The 18777-nt window shown below is 44.7% G+C and overlaps 2 protein-coding genes across 3 annotated transcripts in view; one reads left to right on the top strand and one right to left on the bottom strand.

Moving 5' to 3' along the window:
• The window catches only part of LOC122925943 (tetratricopeptide repeat protein 41-like), an 86635-nt gene extending 80074 nt beyond the window's left edge, over positions 1-6561 (bottom strand). The window contains exons 1-2 of one of the 2 annotated variants that reach the window (XM_044277287.1): positions 6426-6561; positions 5072-5184 (exon numbers count right to left, since the gene is read on the bottom strand). The gene's annotated coding sequence lies outside the window, so the exon portion shown is untranslated. The remainder of the gene's footprint in view (positions 1-5071; positions 5185-6425) is intronic. The other variant, XM_044277288.1, reaches the window with a different exon arrangement.
• A 289-nt stretch (positions 6562-6850) lies between these two features.
• On the top strand, positions 6851-18217 carry HSP90B1 (heat shock protein 90 beta family member 1). Its single transcript, XM_044280593.1, has 18 exons — positions 6851-7023; positions 8961-9063; positions 9266-9407; positions 9515-9631; positions 10427-10758; positions 11373-11484; positions 11570-11689; positions 11815-11931; positions 12114-12251; positions 12343-12420; positions 12533-12598; positions 13577-13846; positions 13937-14182; positions 14298-14434; positions 14656-14734; positions 14880-15035; positions 15456-15590; positions 17646-18217. The coding sequence occupies exons 1-18, from the start codon at positions 6975-6977 to the stop codon at positions 17673-17675; spliced, it is 2427 nt and encodes an 808-aa protein (XP_044136528.1). The 5' UTR covers positions 6851-6974; the 3' UTR covers positions 17676-18217.
• Positions 18218-18777: the final 560 nt, after the last annotated feature.

Below are 18777 nucleotides of genomic sequence, written 5' to 3'. Positions count from 1 at the left end.
CAGGAAACAAAAGCTCCTGTACCGCGGAACGAACAGAGCTCGGCCATGCTACACTAACAACAGCAGTAGCACAGAGCAGACACAGCAGGCTGCGCAGCACTGAGCCGGAGATTCTTTAGAGCGGCAAGCGTTTAGGAGGCACAGCATGAGGGGCGCCGCCGGCCGGCCGCCCGAACGTATATAACCAACCATATTTTCTGCCGATATGTACCAATATCGGCCGAAATGGATTAGGCCCATTTTCGGCCGATATTTTCGGCCGCCGGAATTTCGGTGCACCCCTAGTATGATGTGGTTGCGGCTGAACTTCTTCGGAGCCAATCCAGCTGAGAAATACGTGAAGTTCGTGAGGAGTCTAGTGTCTAAGACCCCACTATACCGGGCAGAAGGTGACGGTCAGCTGCCACGTTGGGTGGACCTCCATCGGAAGTTACGGTTGCGGGACAGTGGGAGCCCAGTCTCCATTCCCCAGCGGCAGTGTGAAGTGCAGGGAGAGGAGAGCAGCGGCCTCCCTCCCCAGCGGCAGGCTGAGTTACAGGGGGCAGAGGTAGTTGTTCCTGCCCCCCAGCAGCAGAGTGATATGCCGGGAAGGCAGTGTGAAATGCAGGGAGAGGAGAGCAACGTCCTCCCTCCCCAGCGGCAGGCTGAGTTACAGGGGGCAGAGGTAGTTGTTCCTGCCCCCCAGCAGCAGAGTGATATGCCGGGAAGACAGTGTGAAATGCAGGGAGAGGAGAGCAACGTCCTCCCTCCCCAGCGGCAGGCTGAGTTACAGGGGGCAGAGGTAGTTGTTCCTGCCCCCCAGCAGCAGCATGATTTTTTGGGAATTGGGAGCCTAGTCTCCATTCCCCAGCGGCAGTGTGAAGTGCAGGGAGGGGAGAGCAGCGGCCTCCCTCCCCAGCGGCAGGCTGAGTTACAGGGGGCAGAGGTAGTTGTTCCTGCCCCCCAGCAACAGCATGATTTTTTGGGAATTGGGAGCCTAGTCTCCATTCCCCAGCGGCCGTGTGATGTACAGGGAATTGGGAGCCGAGTCTCCATTCCCCAGCGGCAGGCGGAGTTACAGGGGGCAGAGACAGTCGGTCCTGTCCCCAAGCAGCAGCAGGATTTGTTGGGAACTGGAAGCCTAGTCTCCATTCCCCAGCGGCAGCTTAACGCACCAGGGGGAGACAGTAAGCCCCACAACTGTGCAGATGGGACCGTGGTCTCTGCACTCACAGCACAGGGGGTAGGGACAGTCGGTCCTGTTCCCCAGCAGCAGGGCTGTTTAGCCAAAGAGGAGACAGTCGGTCTCCCCCTCAAACAACCAGATCTCCAGCCATCTCCGCAGGGATACCAGGAGGAGGAGGTAAGCGAGCCCTCCCCTTCCCAGCTACTTCCCAACCGAGTTCTGGGGGCAGGGGATGAGCCTGCAATACCCACTGATCCCTTCCCAGCGGAAGAGCTGGCATCAGGGCAGAGAGCCGCTAGCCTCTGCTCCACCAACCCCCTTGTTACAGGACTGGCTTGTACCCCCCTCACCCCAGCGGAAGAGCTGGCATCTGGGCAGAGCACAGTCGGCCTCTGCCCACCAAGTACCTACAGCTCCAAGCTGGAGAACCACAAAGCAAGGAGTAGCAGATGCACACTCAACAGCTGGGGACCTACAGAACAGAGCCAGGCCCCAAAATTCAACAGGTCCAGTATTGGGTTGTGGGTGGGCTGCCAGACTAACTCAGGTACCGACCGGCGTGAGGTCAGGTATCTGGTTAGTCTTCCCTGGGGGGGGGGGGGGGAGATGTGTGGCGAAACCAACCTCGCCACTGGGTTTTGGAGAGGGCTGTTTAAAAGCCTCTTGCCTCAGGATTATGGCCCATAGTAACTTTAAAGGAGAAAACAGACCGGCCGCACAGCTTAAATCTGTCTGTAGAATTGTATTTTATGTTATTATGCGTTCGGTTAAATTGTATGTTATGTGAGGGTACCCAGATAGCTAATATTATTGTATTCGTGTATTCTGAGTGCCATTCACCTAATGATATGCACTCAGACTTGAGCTATCTGGGGATATGTTAAATGTCTGTGTTTGCTGTGGGGGTGTGCCATTGTGTGTTTAAATGGTGATGTCTGTCCTGTTGTCTCCACATGTGCATTGGTGATCTCCCTTTGTCCTGAGAGATAATTGGATTGCCTTCGGTTGTCTCTGGGACAGAGAGGAGGAAACCATGATGCATTGTGGGGATGTGTTGTATCTGTTCTGTATTTGCAAAACTGTAATAAAAACCAGGCTGGGTGTGCCAGCACATCAGACCACTGCTGACCCTCAAGACGGAGCCTTGTCTCGTTATTGGGGGGATTCCATGTATGCTGTTAGAGACTGATTGCCAGGAGTGTAAGCTGACTGATACGCTTTTCCTGTTCGTCTGCTGACAGCTATTTGCGAGGTTCCAGTTTGGAGTGCTATTTTGTATCCAGTTCGGGAGGTTAGTGTTCTGCAGTAGCTGTGCCTGTCTCTCGGAAAGGGGCATATCGTCTAAACGGTTTTTAACCCCTTGTCTGCTGAAACGGTCCGTTACAGCGTATTCTATAGATGCCTTCCGTTTTTCATGCAAGCCCCATTCATTTCAATGAGACCAGGGCTGAATTAAAAATAAACAATATAGAATAGGCTGCAATTTTTACACACGTGCACAGACACATCAATAAATCAGGATTCAGTCTGCATACTATGTGATCACTACACGCATCGCATCTGGACGGAAAAAAAATCTGCCTAAGGCCTCTTTCACACGAGCGTGTCCAGATAAGGTCCGGATGCGTCCCGGTGCATTGCGTCAAACCCGCGCGAGTAGGTACGCAATTGCCGTCAGTTTTGACTGCGATTGCGTTCCGTTGTTGTTTTTATTGCGCGGCTGCAATGCCTTTTGCATGCACGTGATAAAAAACTGACTGTGGTATCCAGACCCGAACTTCTTCACAGAAATTCAGGTTTGGGTTCAAGGTTGTGTAGATTGTATTATTTTCCCTTATAACATGGTTATAAGGGAAAATAATAGCATTCTGAATACAAAATATATAGTACAATAGCGCTGGAGGGGTTAAAAAAAAATAAAAAATATTTAACTCACCTTAATCCACTTGTTCACATAGCCCGGCTTCTCTTCTATCTTCTACTTTGAGGAATAGGATCTTTGATGACGTCACTGCATTCATCACACGGTCCATCACATGATCCATCACCATGGTATGGTGATGGATCATGTGATGGACCATGTGATGAGCGTAGTGACATCATCAAAGGTCCTATTCCTCACAGATGAAGACAGAAAAGATGTCGGCTGCTGCGAACAAGTGGATAAGGTGAGTTAAATTATTATAATTTGTTTTTAACCCCTCCAGCCCTATTGTACTATGCATTCTGTACTCAGAATGCTATTTTTTCCCTTATAACCATGTTATTAGGGAAAATAATAATGATTGGGTCCCCATCCCGATCGTCTCCTAGCAACCGTGAGTGAAAATCGCACTGCATTCACACTTGCTTGAGATTATCATGCAGCCCCATTCACTTCTATGGAGCCTGCGTTGCGTGCAAAAATGCACAAAATAGAGCTTGCTGCGATTTTCACGCAATGCACAAATGATGCGTGAAAATCACCGCTCATGTGCACAGCCCTATAGAAATAAATGGGTCGGGATTCAGTGCGGGTGCAATGCATTCCAACTCACGCATTGCACCCGCGCGGAAAACTCGCCCGTGTGAAAGGGGCCTAAGAGATCTCACCAACAAAAAAATTCTGCGGTGTAAATTGACCTGTAGTGCGGATTTAAAATGTGCAACATGTCAATTTATGCTGCAGACTCCAATGTGGATTTCACCTTTGGCAATGAATGGAGAGGTAGAACGTCTCCATTCATTGCAGGAGGCTTCTCCTCTGTCTTTTACATACCGGGTGGATTTTTCTTAAAAGGGAGTCCGTCACCAGATTGTGACCTTATAGACCGCTTACATAGCGCTCTAGCATAGCAGTCTATGATTCTAATGGTACCTTTGATGTTTGCTTGTGAAGTTCCCCCAAGGCAAAAACTGACTTTTATTCAAGGGCTCGCAAGTGCCCAGGGAGGGGTTTACCTCATTGGAGCCCAGGCTGTTCTGCCTCTTTTCGCCATATCCCCGCCCCAGCCTCTTCCTCTGCCCGCCCCGCTTTTCCTTTGCGTCCTCCTTCTCTGCAGCAAGATCCCGCGCCTGCACTATCCATTGCTTGGCCGGGGCATGCACACTGCGATACCCATTGTGGGCACGGCATCGCAGTAGTTACTACGCATGCGCCGGCCAACGGCGAGAAACAGCGGCGGGGAGGCGGACCAGAGACACCCACAATGGGCATCGCAGTGCGCATGCCCCGGCCAAGCAATGGATAGATCAGGCGCGGGATCTCGCTGCAGAGGAGGACGCAAAGGAAGAGTGGGGTGGGCAGAGGCTGGGGAGGGGATATGGCGAAAAGAGGCAGAACAGCCTGGGCTCCAACGAGGTAAACCCCTCCCCGGGCACTTGCGAGCCCTTGAATAAAAGTCAATTTTTGCCTTGGGGGAACTTCACAAGCAAACATCAAGAGACCGGCAGCTACGCGATCAAGAGAAGGTGAGTTAATTATTATTATTTTTTTTAACCCTCAATTGACCACCTACTAAGTATTCTGTATTCAGAATGCTATTATTTTCCCTTATAACCATGTTATAAGGGAAAATAATACAGTGAATAGACTGTCACCTAGCAACCATGCGTGAAAATCGCACCGCATCCGCACTTTATTGCGGATGCTTGCGATTTTCACTCAGCCCCATTCACTTCTATGGGGCCTGTGTTGCGTGATAAACGCACAATATAGAGCATGCTGCGATTTTCACGCAACGCATAAGTGATGCGTGAAAATCACAGCTCATGTGCACAGCCCCATAGAAATGAATGGGTCCAGATTCAGTGCGGGTGCAATGTGTTCACCTCCCGCATTGCACCCGCGCGGAAATCTCGCCCGTGGGAACTCAGCCTAAGTAGATGAGAATTTCAAAATCTTATATACATAGTGTGGAAACTGACCTTCCATATTGATTTTGAAAACCACGACATGTCAATTGTTTGTGCAGAGTTCCGGGGCAGATTCCCATCAAAATCGACATCTAACACGTGCAGATTTTGGTACAGATTTGGTGCTGAAAAGCAGCAAGAACCACATAAAAATCAGCAAAAATTACAATGCTGTGTGCATTTATCCTATACCAGTGATGGTTAACCATTTAGAGGCCGAGTGCCCAAACTGCAACCCAAAACCCACTTATTTATCGCAAAGTGCCAACACAGCAATTTACCCTGAATACTACAGTCCAGTATAGTATATGTTCCATGTACTTTATCATTTAGCTATAATAGCCTGCCTACATTCAGTGCGCTGCCTGTGCCATTCATAGTGCGCCTGCGCTGATGAATGGCAGGAAAAAACTAAGGCAAATTGGCACACCATAGACTTTTTCCAGGGTGCTGGTGCCCAGAGAGGGCTCCGAATGCCACAGGTTCGCCCCCACTGTCCTAGGGTATGTTCACACGAGACTAAAAAGCTGGTGCGGAAAATCCGTAGCACAGGACAGTACCAGCTAAGTGGATGGGATTTTAACAAATCTCATCCACACACTCATTAAAAAAGTGCAGTGTAAATTGACTTGCGGTAAGGATTGAAATGTGCAGCATGTCAGTATCGTCTGCGGATCGCCACCGGGGATTTCACCCTGTGCAATAGAGAGGATTTCTGCCGTAAAAAAACCGCATGCAATACATCCGTTTTGGTGTGGATTCTGCCACATATTTGCTGCATTTTTCATCCTGTGTGGAAGTACATGGAGTTTTTTCATCATGGATTTTGGTGTGGATTCAGCACCCAAAAAACATTTGCAAATAATCTCCACTGATTTTAATAGGAAACACTTGTTAATTACACAACACAGTTTTTTTTACCCCACTTAAAAACAATGGGGTGGAAAAAAGAAGTGACATTCGTTCTTGGTGTGCGTTCATAAGATAAGTTTTGCCCATATTCCACAGCAGAACCCGCTACGGTTCCTGGCGTGGTCTGGAGAACCACGCATGAAAAATCCTCACTGTATGAACTGCGCCACACTCTCTCATTGAAAACCATAGAAGGCTTTTCAGCACAGATTCAGCAAAGCTTTTGTCACCAAATCTGTGCCAAAAACCTTGGGAGCATATTCTGCGCTCAAACTTCCTATTGAAAAACGTGCAGGATCAAAAATCCACATTGGAGTAAAAACCGCAAGGAATCCTGAAGCGGATTCCATATCAGGTTTTTTTCCAGCACACAGAAAACTCCATGTGAACATGCCCTAATAATACTCCACACAGTGTACACGTTGTATAACGTCTGACAGACCAGGAGAATTACCGGCGCCTCAGGTGACTGACGTCCTCCTCCTGTCTCAGCCGCCTCCAGTGCACTGTCCCACTATGGCAGGCACCCTGTCCCTATAGCAACCGCCTGTAACTATGGTAAACCACAATACTAGTGCCCCGGAAGCATTTCTCCCGACATTGCGCCCGCTCCCTGCGACTTTTCTCGCGGAACCAGTCCCAACCACTCATTTCCTTCCGTCAAATTGAAAGCAGTCACAAAAATCCGCGTGTTCGCATTGTGCGGAGAGCGCCGGGGACGTCAGCCAATCAGAGCGAGACACGCTCCTAGCGCTCGACTCCGTACATGGAAGAAGCCCATTGGCCGGTCCTGACAGCGACACGCATTGCGAGTAAGGCGTTCATTGGCTGGCTGTTGTGCGTGGTCGGCTGCCATTGGAGGACGCTTTGGGTCCGCCCGGAGCCTGTCAGGGGCAGATATTAAAGCACTGGAGGTGGTTCTGGAGCTGCAGTTGTCGGTGTAGAACGAGGAACGGTTCTGTTGGAGCAGTGCAGTGCAGGACACTCCCCCGGTGCTGGCGCCATGAAGAAGTTGTGGGCTGTCGGCCTGTGCTTCGTCCTACTGGCATGTGGTGAGTGCGCCTCAGAAGGAAGTGCTGGGGCAGCCTTCATGCTCCTCTTTCTAGAAGCTTCCATCGCTTGGTGGGGCTTCAGCGCCTTCCCCTGTATAGAGGAGTGTACGAAGTCCAGTCATCCACTGACCTGCCTTGTGGCCTGTCCTTTGCATTGCCCTTTAATCACCCTAGATTAGGACCTGCTAGGAGGGGGATTGTGTCATGGAGCTGTCTGGTGTGACAAGGAGTAGGGCACCATTACCTCTCTATGGCAGTAGTGATTCTGATTACATAGACTTTGGGTAGTGTGAGGGCAGCTATCTATTGCCCATGCCATGTGCAGGAGACTTGGCTGTGACTTTTTTCTTTTTCTCTTAGCTTATTGCAGTGAGCTGACTCCCATAACCTCACTTCCTCAACTTGTGTTGATCTTAAAGGGGAGCTCCAGCTGACAAATTAAAAATGCTCCTCCACTACTGAGGCTTGAATGGCACTTGTCATTATTATACTCAAGTTGTTAAAGGACATCTGTCAGCAGATTTGTACCTATGACACTGGCTGACCTGTTGCATGTGCACTTGGCAGCTGAAGGCATCTGTGTTGGTCCCATGTCCATATGTGCCCGCATTACTGAGAAATATGATTTCTTTATGTGTGCAAAAGAGCCTTTAGGAGCAATAGGGGTGTTGCTATTGCAGAGAGCTGAGCCCATTGCTCCTAGAGGCTCGTTTACATATATTAAAACATAATTTTTCTCAGTAATGCAGGGACATATGAACATGGGACCAACACGGATGCCTTCAGCTGTCAAATTCACATGTAACGGGTTGGCCAGCTTGATAGGTACAAATCTGCCGACAGATGCCCTTTACGGGATATGGTGTGCAATTGCTGGTGGTCTGGCTGCTGGGACGCCTCCATACCCCCTCTCACACCGAACAGGGGTCCTGAGTAGAGATGAGCGAACTTCTGTTTTAAGTTCGGCGTCTAAAGTTCGGGGGCGGGTTAGCGGAGAATCCCGATATGGATCCGGATATGGATTCCGACTTCCGTTGTGGTCCGTGGTAGCGGAATCAATAATCGGCCATTATTGATTCCGCTACCACGGACCACAACGGAAGTCGGAATCCATATCCGGTTCCAGATCGGGATTCTCCGCTAACCCGCCCCCGAACTTTAGACGCCGAACTTAAAACAGAAGTTCGCTCATCTCTAGTCCTGAGTACCTGGTTTGGCTACAGCAGTGGTCCTATTCTGTTCCATTCACTGTCTATGAAACTGACGGATGGCTGACAGTTGTACCCGGCAATTGCCAGAAGACCCGTAGACAGAGAATGGCGTGGTGGGTCATGTGTGCAACACAGGACACTTGGGGCAGGCGGTGTGTGCTTGTGTATTTGTTCAGCCCCCAATAACCATACAGTTTATCACCTATCCTGTGCAGAGGGGATAAATATAGGCAAAGAACTGGAAGTCTTTAGGAGTCACTTGCAGTCTGGAAGAAGCTACCCCAACAAGTGTGTGTAATATGCTGGCAGTGGTCCATACTGTACCACTGTACAACTTGCAGGATAACACTGGCCATGGCATATTAAAGGCATTTATCCTCTTTGGTGCATGAAGGTATTGTCTTCCTAGGCACTGGCATTTATACCTTCATAGAGGAATATAGTGATGAAGAGTTGCCTCGAGTTTCTAGAGACTATACACATCTTGTGTGGCAGGACAAGTCCCACTACACTGATAATCTTCTGCCTTTGTGGCATGCTGAGACTTGTGGTCCCACCACAGCTTGCAGGATGTACCCAAGGATGACCAGATGGGTCGCTCGCCATAGACTGATTTGCGCTGAGGTTCTGGTACATGGTGACGTGACTGCTAGATGTTATGACTTTACATCTGAACGTTTTCAAGGACAAATAACTCAACTGCTGTTTAATCTGACTGTCTTACAGTTTCTGTCAGAGCTGAAGATGAAGTAGACCTTGATGGAACCGTGGAGGATGACCTGGGAAAAAGCCGAGAAGGTTCACGGACAGATGATGAAGTCGTAAGCAGGTCTGTTATCATTAGCCTATCTGCACCAGTATTAACGTGCTGTTTAGCATTGCAAATCCCCTTCAGCTCCCAAACTGAAGATGGTAGACTATAGTCACGGGACACTAGACAAGCAGGTGGAGAACCTGTGATCACCCACGTCGCACCTTATTGCTTTGTGGAATCTACCGGATGGCTAACAAATCCCTCCTTTCCTTTACAGAGAAGAGGAGGCCATTCAAATAGATGGTCTTAATGCTGCCCAAATTAAAGAGCTCCGAGAGAAATCTGAAAAGTTTGCATTTCAGGCTGAAGTGAACAGGATGATGAAACTTATTATCAACTCTCTATACAAGAACAAAGAGGTAACTTTTTTTTAAATATATATTCTGCTTCTATCTATGACTTTAGCCTTTATAATGGCAACTATTATAAGCTGTGGTTTATTTTATATATTTTTTTTCCTTTCAAGATTTTCCTTCGGGAGTTGATCTCCAATGCTTCAGATGCCCTTGACAAGATCCGGTTGATGTCTTTGACTGATGAGACTGCCCTTGCTGCTAATGAAGAGTTGACCATTAAAATCAAGGTAGGTTACGGTTTTGTTGGAGGCTTACCAAGTATGAAATCTTAAGACCTGTGTGTGTGTGTGTATTATAAAGTCCACCCTTAGTGCATGTGCAAGACATTGGATTCTGCTTGCCCTGCTGCACAGATGACTACTGTGCATGCGCCAATGGCAGACTGTATATTCAGGATTACATGGCCAGGCAAAATTACTCAAGTGGAGGGAAGAATGTCTAGCTCTTCAGATCAGAGGAGCAAAGGTGTACTGCGTGGCTTGGGTCCATGCTCAGTGCTCTTATATAGTTCAATATAAATTGACAAATCTCTCTGTAATGGTGCAGCAGGTCAGCTTAAAGGGGTTGTCCAAGAATAACTAACTTCAGTGATGCGTGTAGCCTGGTTCCGCTATTGAAAGATTTGTACTTGCCTGCTCCTTGCTGCTGTGGCCTGTGCACTGGCTCTCGTGTCCATCTTCCGGTCCATGGGTTGTTTGACTTTTGGCCCAGCTCCACTGCAGCCAACCATTGGCTTAAGCGGTGACTTATCTCTTGTGGACCCAGTATACCCCCAATTATCTAATATTGATGGCCCTAGCCTGAGGATAGGCCATCAGTATCGTAACCCTGGACAAACAGTTTAAGCTTCGTTGTAACCAACTGACACAATCTTCTGGTCAGTTTGGAGGATTACCAGCATATGTTGAGGAACATGGACCACCCCTTTAGGACCACTAACATATTTACAAATGTGTTAATCTGTTCGCAGATGACATTGTAGTATATGTCTGCAAACCCATGTGTCTGTTTCTTTCCCTTAGTGTGATAAAGAAAAGAATATGCTGCATATTACCGATACTGGCATTGGCATGTCAAAGGATGAACTTGTGAAGAACTTGGGAACCATTGCCAAGTCTGGCACTAGTGAATTTTTGAATAAGCTCACAGAGACCCAGGAAGATGGCCAGTCTACATCTGAGCTCATTGGTCAGTTTGGTGTTGGCTTCTATTCTGCTTTCCTAGTGGCAGATCGTGTGATTGTAACATCAAAACACAACAATGATACACAACACATATGGGAGTCTGATTCCAATGAGTTCTTTGTGACCAGTGATCCTCGTGGTGACACATTGGGCAGAGGCACAACAATAACGTAAGTTTGGCTTCTTTATGTATCAATTAGATGAAATATTTCTGCGTCAATGACGCTGACGAGCCCTAGTCGTCTTTAGTTGCCTTTGAGAGCCACATAACGGAACCAGTTGGAGCATTAAACTGAGTTTAAAAATAACTCCACCTGCAGAGTTTAAAGGGTCAATGAATTTTCATAACTCTTTATGTTAGACATATCAAATTTTGATTGGTGTGAGTGAGCACTGGGACCCCATTTATCGCTAGAATGAGAATAGAGGTGCTTGTATCATGCTCCCTCCTCAATGCAAAAGGGTGACATTTTAGACTGGCCCACAGACTATATTGAGACTGCAAGGACAGTGAGGAGAGTATGCAGTAGGCGAGCACTTCTTGTTCTAGGCATCAGCACTCTGACCTCCCCTGTTTAAAATGTTTGCTGTATATCTGACATGTTAAAAAAAATTGAGGGCCATCGGTTCCTTGGTGTCTGGTGATCCATGGCATCAATTTAACGTGAAGATGTAATTATTTCTGGCTATTGAAGAGCTCCACACCCTTGTACAGTAAATTTGAAATGGGTATGGAGAAATAATCCTATTCACGGATATTAAGTACATAATTTTTTTTTAACAGCTTGGTCTTGAAAGAAGAAGCAACTGATTATCTTGAGCTGGAAACCATTAAGGCACTTGTGAGGAAATATTCTCAGTTCATCAACTTCCCTATTTATGTCTGGAGCAGTAAGGTAAGTAAATGCTCAGTTCATCTTGAATATTGTGATAACAGTGCGTAAGTCATCGACAGTTCTGACTATTTCTGATATGGTCTAGACTGAGACTGTAGAAGAGCCAATTGATGAGGAAGAAGCTAAGGAGGAAAAGGAAGAGGAGACAGATGAAGAAGCTGCTGTTGAGGAAGAAGATGAGGAAAAGAAGCCCAAGACTAAAAAGGTGAGTTCTAATTACTTGCACCCTTCCCCCTCTTCCATTGCGTTGCCAGAGCAGAAGGTGCTGCTGAAACATGTTTTCCTATAGAAATACCAGATATAACAGTTGTATCATATTTCCAAAAACAGGTTGAGAAGACAATTTGGGACTGGGAGCTTATGAATGACATCAAGCCAATCTGGCAAAGGCCAGCAAAGGAAGTTGAAGAGGATGAATACAAAGCATTCTACAAATCATTCTCCAAGGTGAGTGGAGTTTCCAAGTCCTTATGTCCCCAGAATTGAGCCTTATATATATATATATATATATATATATATATATATATATATATATATATATATATATATATATATATATATATATATATATTTTTTTTTTTTTTCTAATGCGATATCCTAATGTTGGAAACCTTCATTTTATCCTCCAGGAAAGCGATGACCCCATGGCTTACATCCACTTCACTGCAGAAGGAGAGGTCACTTTCAAGTCCATCTTGTTCATCCCTACTGCCGCTCCACGAGGACTGTTTGATGAATATGGCTCAAAGAAGAGTGACTTTATTAAGGTATAATATTGATATTGTCTTATCAAGTGCATTTAGTATAGGGGCCTACAGAGGTGGTGTTTTATCTCTAACTTGCATATTCTCATTCCAGCTTTTTGTCAGAAGAGTCTTTATAACTGATGACTTCCATGATATGATGCCCAAATATTTGAACTTTGTCAAGGGAGTGGTAAGTCGGTCTTTTATTTTTTTTTGTTTGTTCATGATTCAGCCACTTTTCTTTCCCACCTTTTTTTCTCATCCCTCTCCTATATCTGCATTTTATTTTTTTATATCTACAGGTTGATTCTGATGACTTGCCTCTTAATGTATCCAGAGAAACGCTACAGCAGCATAAATTACTAAAGGTAAGCATTTAGTTGGATTTATTTTTTGGGTGGGACAAGTTGTAATTTCTAATGCCACCATTAATTCTGGCATAAAATGTAGTGGGAAGTGGTAAAACTATTCCAAATGAGGTGGAATTTTTATTTATTTATTTTTTTGCCTAAATAGTGTAAATTTTATTTTTACATCAAAATTTATTACCATAGTCTCACCCCCATAACTTTTTTTATACTTGTATCTACTGAGCTGTTTAGGGGCTCATTTTTTGCGGGGCAATCTAGTTTTTATTGATACCATTTTGGAGTGTGCATGACTGTTTGATCATATTTTTTGGGGGTAAGAGAAGCAATCCAAAAATGGCAAATGATCCATTTTGGCCCTTTTCTGTTACGCTATTCGCCATATTGGAAATTTATATTATATATTTTATTAGCATGGGTGTTTTTATAGTCGTGGTGTTTATTTGGGTATTTTTTTTATTATACGTAAAGGAGGGTGATTTAAACTCCCCCCTCCCCTCTAAAAAATAAAAATGTAATAGATTTTTGAAGCTCATATGAACCTAAAGTCTATCAGGGAATTTTAAAATGAGATTTACACTAGGAATTTCTCCTCCTGGCCTGCCTTCTGGTGGCTAAAATAAGAATTGCAGCATGAACACTTAAAGCCTCGTCACCAATGCTTGCAGTGTTCAGCGCAACTACCGATGGCCACACGGGGCATCGGTAGGAAGCGCAAGCTTCTGGGTTTTTGCGCATTTAGATGTCATGATCGCGGCATCTAAAGCCTTTAATTACTGCAATCTGCATTATTGCCGCTCACGGTAATTAGCCGCAGGTCTCTGCTTTTTGAAACTGCAGGGATCTGCCGGCCTTTGCCCCCACTGCACATGCGAGCACCATGTTTACACATCGCTCCATCTCTGTACATGTATGGCACTGGTAGCAAATGGGTTAAAGTAGCCATATTAAATGAGGAAAAATTATTAATTTTTTTAGGTCATTAGAAAGAAATTGGTGCGTAAGACACTCGACATGATAAAGAAAATCGCAGATGACAAATACAATGATAAATTCTGGAAAGAGTTTGGTACCAATGTTAAACTTGGTGTGATTGAAGACCATTCTAACAGAACCCGATTGGCCAAGCTTCTTCGATTCCAGTCTTCTAACCATAAGACAGAGTTAACTAGCTTGGAGCAATATGTGGAAAGAATGAAGGAGAAACAAGATAAAATCTATTTCATGGCTGGTGCCAGCAGGAATGAGGTGAGTTGTCCTTGCTATCCTGTGTCTCCTTCCATATGGTAACTGGAAAGATTTTGAAGTATCTAAGAACTCCTCCTTTTTGCCCTCTAGGTGGATTCTTCACCTTTTGTTGAGCGCCTTCTGAAGAAGGGCTATGAAGTAATCTTCCTGATTGAGCCTGTGGATGAGTACTGCATACAGGCATTGCCAGAGTTTGATGGCAAGAGGTTCCAAAATGTTGCTAAGGAAGGGCTGAAGTTTGATGAAAGTGAGAAGGCAAAAGAAGCACGTGAGGCTTTAGAGAAGGAATATGAGCCTCTCTTAACATGGATGAAAGACAAATCTCTTAAAGACCAGGTAGATTTAACATCTTGGTCACTTGTACACCTAAATTATTATTGACATTATACTTGTGAATATATTTGACTTTGTGAAAAGCTAATATATATTTTTTTATTTATTATTTCTCAAGATTGAAAAGGCCATTTTATCTCAACGTTTGACCGAATCACCCTGTGCCCTTGTGGCAAGCCAATACGGCTGGTCTGGCAATATGGAAAGGATTATGAAAGCTCAGGCTTACCAGACTGGAAAAGACATTTCCACCAGGTGAGTGCATGGTGATTTTGGAGACAGGCATATTTCACTAGTGGAAGATAATGACTAAACAACTTAATGTCCCAAGAAGGACATTTTGAAACTTTTTTTGTTTTAAAGTAACTTAGATGGTCATTGTGGATCTGCACTCCTAAACCAATTAACCTTCCAGGAAATTCAAACCTGTCATTCGGAATGGTCAGGATGATTTACCTCATGTCCTTTTATTTCAGTTACTATTCAAGCCAGAAGAAGACTCTTGAAATTAACCCAAGACATCCCCTTATTAAAGATATGTTGAGAAGAGTAAAGGTGAGCAATTTGCTGGAATTGGCAGTTTGCCCCGGACTTGTTACCTGAATGTCAAATGACTGACTTGTATTCATTGTCTGTAACTAAAAGTGCACTTTAATGTTTAAAAATAAAAAATATGGAATCTTTTTACTGTTTCTTATAGGAGAATGAAGATGACCAAACTGTGTCTGACCTCGCAGTTGTACTACTTGAGACTGCCACGTTACGATCTGGATACCAGTTGCCAGACACTAAAGCATATGGAGAAAGGATAGAAAGAATGTTGCGGTTAAGCTTAAATATTGACCTGGATGCCAAGGTAATTGCAGAACACCTTGGAATTTGAATGAAGGTGTTTTGTATAAAAATTCATATCTGGTGTATTTCATCTCATTTTAAAAATAAATGTACTCTTGTAATTCCAATGCTGGCAAATATGTAAAATATATTTATTTTTGATCCGGCATTGAGGAAATGGATAAATCTAGGGCTATTTAAAGTTATCTCTTATCCACACGGTAGGTATTAGTTCAGTGGGTGTCCTAATGCATTCCTATGGATAGAGAATAATGCGAAATAACAGGAGAATACCCCTTTAATTTTGTTACTCTTGTCAGAAATTGCCAGGCTAGTAGTGCATAATGCCTGCAGGAGGATGTCTAGTTGTGCTTTGATGTGTAGTCATGTCACTGCAAGTCGTTCTAGTTTATTGGATGTTAATGTGCCTGCTTTTTACTAGGTGGAAGATGAGCCAGAGGAGGAAGCAGCAGCAGATGAGGAAACTGAACAGGAAGAGTCAGATGATGCTGAAGAAGTCAATGCAGAGGATGAAGATGCTGAAAAGCCAGAAGCGGAGGATCAGACAGACGAACAGGTGAGTGTTTCTTTTGCTGTCTTTCAGACTCTGCTCAGCAACAGAAACCAACACATTCTAATGCACTGACAGTGTGTGATAGATACATTTTCCACACGCCTATGTAGTCCCCAGAGTGTTACACTGACTGGTGAGCGATTTCTCTACCCTCTACGAGGCCGCTAGTTGGGTAGTAATTGTGCTGGGAGAGAGTAAATGCACTGGCATTGATCATATACAGAAACAAATGCTTGTGCAGCCCATGTGATTGCATACAAGGGATAATCTTTAATTGTGAGCTTCCTTTTTAAATCTGCCACTAGCGACCTCCCCATCAAATTGTTTGTGTAGGCACACAGCTGTGGTTCACCTGATTTAAAACATTTTTTATTTATTTTTTTTCTTATCTGAGGTTCCATTCCTGTGTTGCACTTTCTGCAATTTAGGTCTTTGGTGCAATGAGGGCATCAGTCCTCTTGTTGCATCCAAGCTCCTCTCCTTTCTGTAGTTCATCTCGGCCTCATTACCTTCATGGACAGGGCAAGGTCGCAGCAAAGCAGTCAGTGAGTCTGGCCACAGAAAGGAGTGGAGCTTGGGTGCAACAAGAGCAATGGTGATGCCCTCATTGCATCAAAGGCCTAATTTGTATATTAAGAAAGCGTAACTCAGAAATGGAGCCTCAGCTCAACAGAAGAAAACTGTCTTTTTTTTTTTTTTTTATCAAATGAATTACAGCTTTGTTTCTATGCAGTTTGAGGTGCACGTTGACAGATTCCCTTTTAAGCGGTGTAATGGGTATTTCACAAGAGGGAATAATTCTGCTAACTTTATAACTGTAAAGAGAACCAGGAATGCTCCTATGGACAGAAAGTCCACAGATGTACTGTGCAGAACTAAGAAAATGTACACTAGATAAATAAAGCCCTAAGGGTCTATCATATAATTGAACAAACCCAGAGGATCCACTGTTTAGGGGTATACCCATCTGGGACATTGATGGAATATCATTACTATATGCCATCAATGTCATGTGAGTTCCACATCTGTGACCCCCAAAGTGAACAGATATCAGCCATGCATATGCAGCCACCCTCTGTTCAGTTTTATAGGGGTTCTGAAAATGGCAAAGCAAGCTCAGATTTCCAGCAGTCCTACAGTGGTGACTAAGGAGGTAGTCGTGCATGCGTCACAAGCTCCCCATTTACCACTATGGGACTCCCATAGTGATGAATAGGACTTGTGTGCAATGTACTCTTTCACTTCAAGGGGCCCTGTTCGCTATATAGGTGCTGCCTCCACCTCTGGGCCCTGCACCGCTCTGACAATGATCATGTATTCTAGCTAGAACACCCCTTTAAGGGCTGTTTCACACGAGCGGATGCCATGCGTGACATCTGCTCTGTGAATGACAGCCAAGACCCGATGCGAACTGCAGAAGCATCAGTCATGTTACTGCTCCGTGCTTCTGCTGTCCGCATTGGGTCTTGGCTGTCATTCATGGAGCGGATGTCCCGCACGGCATCCGCTCGTGTTAAATAGGCATAAGTGTTTCAGGCTGCTATGGCCCTTAGCTGTGGAGCCTTTGGGGCTCATTTACTAATTTGCACACCAGTCTTGTCTCTGCACTGCTGAAGTGCCAAAGTAGAGGCACAGGCAGTGTTATAAACTTAAATCTACACTGGCTCCCAGGCTTGCAGCAACATCTGCTACTGACGTATGCCACATTGTGGCGTACATCAGTTAATAAATTGGCCCCTGTGTGTTTTCTGTTGGCCTTTCTGCATAGTTGATGTTAGGTTGTGTGTGTGTTTTTTTTTTTTTTTTTTTTATGCCAGGATTTCACCCTCTGCAATGCAGAGTGAAACCAACAGCCAATTGTGATTCCAGATTTTGCAGCAGGCTTAATACTTCTACAGTGGCTTTTCTCTGATGCCTGAGAACTTGGCCTAAGGCATATTTTCTAGACTTGCATAATGTCTTCCTTGTGTGTGGTTACTACTTTGGTATTTCTTAGAGTATAACTTTTTCTGATGTATAAATACCAGTATATAACCTCAAATTTTTTATTTATTTCAGGAATCCACACATATAAAAGATGAATTCTAAATACCATCTTGAATCTGTTTAGTGGGGGGGTTGGGTTTTTGACAGTGTTGGGTGGGTTTTTTAGTTTTGTTTTGTTTTTTTTAACATTCCTCACAAATGTAAATTTGTACTATTTATGAGTGTACGTTGTAAAATCCTTCACCTGACCACAAGATTCTGGCAATTCCATCTAACCAACTTGATTCAAAGCACTGCACATTATAACTTAATTTGGATGTTGGAGGGGTACCTTGTTCAACCTGCACTTACCAGAGATGGACTGGATATTTAACTGTGACTGCTCGCTCATCCACATGCTGATTTGAAGTACAAAAGGACTGGACTCTGGCACAAATGTGAAACTTACCGCATCACAATCTTGTGGGTTTTGTTTTTTAAATGGGTAATGTCTTATTGGGGGGAAAAGAGCTCTATTCGTTTACCGGCCAAGTTGCAGCATCTTGTAACTTTTTTTTTTTTTTTTTCCCCCCAGTTACCTGTTGTCACAATGTCTGTCAATTTCCACAATTTGCCTTTCAAAAATAAAGTGGTCAGTGACTTTGGCTCACATGGCTTCTATTCTTGTTAAAAGAACTGACAACTCCTCTCTATTGCAAGTAAATTTTACACTAGAACCTTCAGTATCACAGGTGCATATCCATGAAGCAAACATAATTACAAAAAACTAAATGGCTGCACACCGTTATATATATGCAAACAATAGAGCTAAGAAATGGGGGGGGGGGGGGGTCATTCTAGATAAGTGGTACAATATCAACTATAAATGAGTAATGGAAGCTCTTGGCGCACATGCGTCTCGGGCCCATCTGCCAGGTGTCAAGGTGGCTTCCGCAGATAGGTCCCTAACACTAAATATACTGCCTCACTTTGGATTTAGTGTTAGGGAATCAGCTGCGGAAGCAACCTTGACTCCTGGCCCGACACGTATGTGTGCTAAGAGCTTCCATTACTCATTTATAGTCTATTGTACCACTTATCTAGAATGACCCATTTCTTAGCTTTATTTGTATATATAATGGTGTGCAGCCATCTTGTTTTATGTAACTCCTCTCTATTGTTCCAAAGAGCTGACAATCAGGGCAGTGATGGAAAAGGAGCATTA

Source organism: Bufo gargarizans, chromosome 2 (genome assembly GCF_014858855.1).
Source record: "Bufo gargarizans isolate SCDJY-AF-19 chromosome 2, ASM1485885v1, whole genome shotgun sequence".
Classification (NCBI taxonomy): Eukaryota; Metazoa; Chordata; class Amphibia; order Anura; family Bufonidae; genus Bufo; species Bufo gargarizans.
The sequence above is the reverse complement of the archived record's forward strand: the minus strand, read 5'-3'. Positions and strand labels throughout refer to the sequence as shown.